This window comes from Triticum aestivum, chromosome 6D (assembly GCF_018294505.1).
Source record: "Triticum aestivum cultivar Chinese Spring chromosome 6D, IWGSC CS RefSeq v2.1, whole genome shotgun sequence".
NCBI classification, from domain to species: domain Eukaryota; kingdom Viridiplantae; phylum Streptophyta; class Magnoliopsida; order Poales; family Poaceae; genus Triticum; species Triticum aestivum.
The window spans coordinates 298,842,342-298,849,946 of NC_057811.1; the positions used below are offsets into that span (position 1 = coordinate 298,842,342).

Sequence of the window (7,605 nt, forward strand, 5' to 3'; positions counted from 1 at the left end):
TCACCTTTTTGAAAGGTGCTATGCCCGAGTTCTCCGGCGACATTCCTCCTTTGCTGAAAAGACCGCCCATGACTCGCCAGTTTCTCTACAATGTGTTTGGACAACTCGATGTTCATCCTAAAACGGCGCCAAAAGTAGGACTCGGGGTATGTGAAATTCTCCACAAAATAGTTTCTCGTCAATCTGTTGTGGGCATCGATCCTATCCCACCACAACTTCTAAAGACCGATAATCGAACCACCGCGCTTCGGCCTTTTATTGACGTGCATAGCTAGGATCATTGCGAGGTCCTCCTCCTCTTGAATATCAAATTCATCGTCGGAAAAATCGTAGGACGAACTCATCTACAAAGTTGAATTTAAACTAATTTAAAACTACAAACAACATGCACCAAATTCATCTACAAATATAAAGTTGAAGCAATAGATACCTTGCAAACGTTTCGTCAAACACCGCGTGGGCGCCGAGCTGCAAACATGGTTGGCTGATTCTATTGTTTCATGATTACTCTGTACTTCATACGTTATGTTTTGCATAGGTAAGAAAAATACATCAGTAACAAGAGTTGGAAAAAAAGTTACTACACTATTCCTTTGGCATGGTAGCCGTGTTCCCACTTTTCTAAGTGGACTGCTTCAATAGCTCAGGCCATGCTATCATAATAATATATAAAAATAATTCTATTGGTCTTTTTTCTATACAGTCATCGGGAGGAAGACTGTCGGATCAAATAAATATGTGTACATTTGGTTCAACATATATTTCCATCAAGACTCATGATAACTATGACTTGTATGGTACCTTCAAGATGGATCAACTTTTCAAACAAAACTATCGATTATAGGACGAGGGTCACTCCACCAAAATCGATGACAAAAGACACATAACAGCCGAGTGGGGCGGCCGGGCGGTCCATTACCGTGTGGGTGCGTGTTTGGTTGCTAACCATCCCCCGACATACGCGCACACTAGGATGTCAAATCCACTAGAGGAGCCAACGCTCGTTGGCGAGCATGGTGGGACAGGTCTAGTTCGTTGCGCGCCACTATGTTTGTTGTTTGCTTGCTCTAGTTTTTTGTTCTTTCCGGTTTCGTATTTTTGTTTGGTTTTCTTTTTTTCTTTTTTTTTTCATTTTAATACATTGTGAACAATTATTTAACATACGGTAAGCATTTTTTGAATACACACTAATCTTTTTAATATTTATTAAACATTTTTTAATAAACACTGAAGATTTTTCTAATATATGATGAACTTTTTTAATATATGTTGAACATATTTTTAATATATACTGAACTTTTTCAAAAATTATACTGAACCCTCTCAAAAAATTTATACCTTTTAGTTATTTAGCTCCTTAAAAGAAAACCGTTTCCTTTTTTTTTGAGGGAAAACCGATTTTTGTTTGAGAAAAAAAAAAGCACTCGCGCCAGAATGGGCTGGCCCATTTCCCAGGAATGCAGCGCAATCTATTTATTAGCCTGCCGACGTTTTTCTCCCGTTTCTGTAGCTACGAACTAAGGCCCACAATTCCCTAACAAAAACTGAGGCCCACAAACCAATGACCCCCATGTGTCAGTGAGGAAGGCATGACATAGGCACCACCCGCATCCAGCAAAGTCCCCTCGCCGCGCCGCCGCCTCCACCGCAGCTCCGCTTCTGATCTCTCCGCCGGTCGCCGAGACCTTCTCGCGCAGTCGGCCATGGCATCGCAGCAGCCATCCCTCGCCATCCTAGGTACGCTGCCTCCTCCCCTCGCGGTGCTTTCCCCTAATCTTACGCCCGTCTGACGTAACGCTCGACTGGGGCCAACCGCAGTGCGCGCGCCCGACGGCTTCACGGTGTGGCCCGGCCCTCCCTACCCGCCTGGTTCCAGCCCGCCGCAGAGGCTCCCCAAGACGGCGTGCAGCGCCACGTCCTTCTCCAGCGACGGCTCCCGCCTCCTCGCGACGGTGGCCTCGGCCTCGGCCACCGTCTACGACTGCAGCTCGCTCTCCGTCATCAGGTCCTTCGACCTCCCAGGCCTCACCGCCGCGGCGCTCTCGCCCACTGGCTCGTACCTGCAGACCTTCCAGAAGTCGTCTTCGCCGCAGGTCAAGAATGTCACGGTCTGGCACGTTGACACCGCCACTGCGCTCTACCAGCACTACCAGAAGAACTTGTCTAAGGCGAATTGGTTCGTGCTACTCCAACTTTGGTGCTTAAATTATGATTCATGAACCTGGATGCTTAATTATACATGTACAACTTTTAATAGCGAGGCTGAACACTTCATATGATGGAGTGAAGTGCATCTGCAATTGTATCCTTTAGTTCATTGCAGGCACTTCATTGCTAAATAATTGCCCGTGGGTTGCAACGGGAGTATAACATTTTGGTAGATGAGATTGAGCACTTATGTGGTAAGAATTTGTTGACTTACCAAAGAAAATATTATTTAGGAGAAAGATCAGATATGGGAGGAAAATTGCCATCTTGTTGTTAAGCACTTATTGACGTGCCAAAGAATATTACTATTTGGGAGAAAAATCAGAGATGGGAGAACAAAATCAAACAGGAGAAGGGAAGGTGGGACCATATATAGTGAGGTTGGACGAAGGAGAGGTTCGACAAAAGAGAGGGTGAAACGGGAACCTTACATTCTTTTTAAAGTATATAAAAGTAAATAAAATAAAATATATAATATATAGAGAGAGATAGAGATAAAAATACAATAGATGTATATGAATGTTCCAAAACTGCATATACACATAAATATCTCCTATCACCCTTTGTAATGTTTGAAACCACTACTGAATAGGTACGACTATCCTAGATTTGTGGTGCTATTGTTTTAACTTCTAAGACATCCATACCTAGTGTAGTTCAACAAATATTGATTCACACCCAGGGTAATGATTCCAACTAGTCAGGCCTTGGATGCTTCAAAATTTGCATAACTCTTGTTTCTAGGGTGCTATGTACTGTACACCTAAGACCGCTAATTTAATTTAGCCATAGTTTGGAATGGGTGACGAGATGCATAAAGCTTACTGGTGCATGACATGTTGATTAAATTCACAGGCCAATGGTTCAATTTTCTGCGGACGAGTCAGTCGCTTGTCGGATGGCGACCAACGAGATGCAGTTCTTTGACACAAATGATTTCACTAAAGGGATTGTGTACAAGGTAAGATTACCAGGCATAGCTGCATTGCAGCTAGCAAGTGCTCCAGGATCTCATGTTGCTGGATTTGTCCCAGAGGCAAAGGTATGACTTACTTGCTTTTGACTTTCGCAGTGTTTCTACAGTGAATTAATTTCACAAACTCAATGGTTTTGCTATCTTTCTCCTAACTTTTTTTTTGTAAGTAGGGTGTTCCAGCCAGTGTTCAGATCTTTTCTTGTGACAAGGATGCACAAAACCAAGTTGTTGCCCGCAGGAGCTTTTTTCGCTGTTCAACTGTTCAGTTTCACTGGAACAAGGGGTCTACTGGACTTCTTATTGTTTCCCAAGCTGATGTGGATAAAACCAACCAGAGTTACTACGGTGAAACCAAGTTGCACTACTTGACAACTGATAGGGCCTTTGAAGGAATTGTTCCTCTCAGTAAGTCTTAGTTTTTGAAATTCTTCACAAGGCTATTTTTTAAAGTCTGGTCACTAATTGTATCAGCAATTTGCAGAAAAGGAGGGGCCAGTGCATGATGTTCAGTGGTCTTCTTCAGGTTCAGAGTTTGCTGTGGTCTATGGATGTATCCTTACATAGTTCTTACATGAACCATAATATTTCAGATTTAATGTCTTGCTGTTTTCTGCACAAGTGTTCCTTGACTGAAGCTCAGATATGCCTGCCAAAGCAACAATATTCAACAAAAAATGCAATCCTCTTCATGAGCTTGGTGAAGGCCCTTATAATACGATAAGATGGAACCCAAAAGGGCGATGTATCCTTGCAATGATTTGATCAGCCAGTCGTGCTGTGTTCTCTGGTTTGAGTGGGTGTATATATATAGGGTTGCTAAAGTGCGCTAGAGCGCATTATGATTATAATGCGCTCCGACCCATAGGAGCACGGGCGGGTCACATGTCCCACTCAGCATAACGACCTATTTTTCTTGTGGAGGATAGTAAAATCACAAGAAAGTATAGTAAAAGAATTAATCCTATTACTGCTGCATCTGTATGTTCTCCGTCCCACCATATAATTTAGCTACATAGTAATGATCTATGGGAAAAATAGTAACAACATTAATTGGGTTACTGCTTATGCACGGTTCAGTTCCCACGGACATTTTTCTTTTTTTATTTGATTGCTCATAATTTATTTAGTGTTTTCCGCTCTATACAAGATATTTAGTTAGGACACAACGAATTACTACTAGATCCAACTATATTTACTAGATTCTCGTAATTTTTTTTACTAGAAATAATGTCTAGATGGTAATGGTTTTGATTCTATTACTATGATGATAGACGGATTACTACATAACCTAATTATTTTACTACCAAACAACTAAGAAAGAAAAATGGTGCAGATTGAACCGATGCAAGTAGTAGTAACGACAGTTAATCTATTACTCTGACGAGCGGGAACTTGTGCGTGCAGCCCGTAATGTAATTAATTCTGTTACTTTTTTTTTGGATGGCCCATTACTATGTGTACTAATTTTCTAGCGAGACGAGGAACCAGTGGGTGTAGCCGTAATCGATTAATTCAGTTACCATATCTGCCACGTATTTTTACCACCTTACTTAAGAAAATTAGGTGCGTGTGTGGGTGGTCCGTGTGTACTGGCCGAGCGGCGCACGATACGGCCGGAGCGTAGAATTAGAGTTCTACGCTCACGCTCGCTTTAGCATACACACCCTTTGTTATAGTATAGTTATTAGCATAGCAATATGCGTCTAGCAAATTATTATTGTTCTGTTATTGATTGCTTTCGTGTAAGAAAATAAATCATGTTTAGCTTGGTGATATCCTTAACCCAAGTTTCTCCACCAGTTATTGTTATAGCTGGATTTGGTAATTTGCCTGGTGATATGGTATGTCATTCCGCTAAAATTTGTATTAGGCAATAGCCTTAACAGTTAGAATGAGTAAACATTCTGACTGGGGAAGTCTTATGTGGTTTAAGAGAACCTATGGCAAACTATAAAGCAAAAAAGGGCATCTTTTAATATTTCTTCAAGTGGTTGCCACATAGCTCACAGGGTATTTTTTGACCAGGCTTTCTGGGATTATTCAGAAAAGAAGTTGATACAGAAAGCAAAGGCTGAATGGTCTGTCATAAGTGAATGGTCCCCTGATGGTCGCCATTTTATGACTGCTACAACAGCTCCAAGGCTTCAAATAGATAATAGGTACATTTCCTGCAGCTTTAGCATGCTAGTGGAAATGGTTTAGGATCCTTGCATGATTATCTTATATTTCCTGGTGCAGAATAAAAATATTTGACCACACTGGATCTCTGCAGTTTATAAAGGAATTTGAAAAACTGTATCAGGTATGTCGACAGCATATAACCACTTCTTTGTAATCTGTACCCCTTGTTGGTCCTAAACAATTAGTAACATGTTGAAGAAATATATATGCAAGCCCTCACATTGCACTCATGATTGTTGCTTTTCAATTGTGCAGGTTGACTGGAAACCAGAATCTCCTGAAAGATTTGGTGACATTGCTGAGCTCACGATATCTTTGAATGGCATAAAAATTGAAGAAACAAAGAAGCAAGGTTCCAGTATTATCTTATGCTCCATGCTAGCAAGTCTGGACAAATTATTTTCTCCTATTGACTTGTCTAGTTTCAGGACAAGGTTCTAAATCGGCACAAACATCAAGCAAGGCTCCTGTAAATGTAGCAGCAAAACCTGCAGGAGCATACCGTCCACCTCAATCAAAGCACACTGCAGCGCTTCAAGACAAGGTAAATATGAAAGATACATCAGATTCTACTTATCCTTAAATGCTGGGCTTGCTATCACAAACTATAGAACGAATCACATCTGTTATACGCATCACTGACCCTGTGCTGATCAAATATTGACATTTTTTGGGGAATCAAATCTTGACTTCATTTGCTCGCTTGCCACTTTATACATACCGAAGGGTACGGTGCTGTCTGAGCACACTTTGCAGACTTCCTCATAAGAATTGGGGTCTTTGATATGTGGACTAGAATGTCGAAAGAACAGAAAAAACGTGATGCCAAAAAATCATATGAATAATCATGATGGGCATCCTAGGATGAATCCATTCTTCAAAGCAATCTTGCTAAGTGTACCAGTAAATGAATAGGTGCCAGGTTAATAAAACCCGAACTGTTTCCGCCTTCCTCTCGAGCTGAGCTATTTCTGGTCGCTCCTGAAGTCCTGCAATGCAGCACACTGCATGTGCATAATGTTGTGGTCAAACAGTAATAGCCTAGTCTTTGAGAGCACATATATATTACGGGAAGATGTCCCACCAACTCATTTATTACCTAGAGAAACGAGTCGACATTTGGCATTTGTTTGTTTATTCCTGCAGAGTATTTTTAATATACTAGAAAAGAGTATACCATTGCTGCCTGCACCCGCAGGTTAGATTACCAGCATGTGCAATGACATTATGCATTCTACGACATTTCACTGAAATAATACTGTTTGCTGGTTCATGATTTTGTATCGTAACCTGATTACGGCGTTAATGGATACCGTCAGGTTAGATTACCAGCATTTGCAATGACATTACGCATTCTACGACATTTCACTGAAACAGTACTGTTTGCTGGTTCATGATTTTGTATCGTAACCTGATTACAGCGTTAATGGATACCGTCAGATCTTGTTTGTTTTGGTTACTCTGTAATCCCATAACACGGTATTAGACCAGCCTAGTACAAATTTGTTACCGGTCGAAATCATCCGTAATGACAAGCCGCTATAGTCCCCCCTCGCTTTCTCCTCTGCGATTTACTCTGGTTAAAGCGTCACTGTCGCGGTGTCACCGCCACCAGCCGTCGACGACCCGTCATTGCAGGCGCCGCCGCAACCAGTCGCTGTCTTTGCAGCCACCGTTGCTGCTGCAAGCTGTTGGCCTCGCTACAATTCGACATCTCCCCCAAGACACAAACGATGTGTCCTCCTTCCTCGCTCCCCATGCGCTGTAGGGAAGCTACACTGGTGTCCCCTGTGTCCCTTCCTTCTCGGCTGATACATACCAAACTCTGGTATTCATTAATGTTACAACGTAGGTAGCCAAACAAAATATGATCTTTGCCCATACCGTTTACGTTACATTTGTGTTTGCGTTACCAATCTGGAACCAAACACTTAGTTAATTATTATTTTGTACTCCGTATGTTATACTACCTGCAGCGCTCTCTGTTTGTAGTTCAAGTGGGTGAGAAAGCTCTCATTGCTCTTATATCATATACTGACTTTGCACATTATTTTGTTGAATCGCAGCTTTTCGGTGGCCTTGCTCCTACCGGGTCAGTTTCTTCATCACGGCCTGCATTTTCTTGTTTTTATCTTATGCCGCTTTTGGCTCTATGCATAACTCACCAACCTTGGAAATGAAACAGAGGGGAGATGAGTAAAACTGCATTGAGAAATAAGAAGCGCAGGGAGAAGCAGAAG

General features: G+C 41.8%; 1 protein-coding gene across 1 annotated transcript in view; it reads left to right on the plus strand.

The window, feature by feature from the left end:
• Positions 1–1,534: 1,534 nt before the first annotated feature.
• The window catches only part of LOC123144759 (eukaryotic translation initiation factor 2A), a gene marked incomplete in the record, with an annotated part of 6,532 nt that continues 461 nt past the window's right edge, over positions 1,535–7,605 (plus strand). Inside the window, 13 exon segments of the mRNA XM_044563983.1 lie at positions 1,535–1,737; positions 1,819–2,176; positions 3,064–3,250; positions 3,355–3,589; positions 3,666–3,734; positions 3,825–3,926; positions 4,985–5,025; positions 5,210–5,343; positions 5,423–5,486; positions 5,621–5,717; positions 5,794–5,909; positions 7,432–7,457; positions 7,551–7,605. Coding sequence (XP_044419918.1) covers positions 1,704–1,737; positions 1,819–2,176; positions 3,064–3,250; positions 3,355–3,589; positions 3,666–3,734; positions 3,825–3,926; positions 4,985–5,025; positions 5,210–5,343; positions 5,423–5,486; positions 5,621–5,717; positions 5,794–5,909; positions 7,432–7,457; positions 7,551–7,605 — 1,518 coding nt within the window.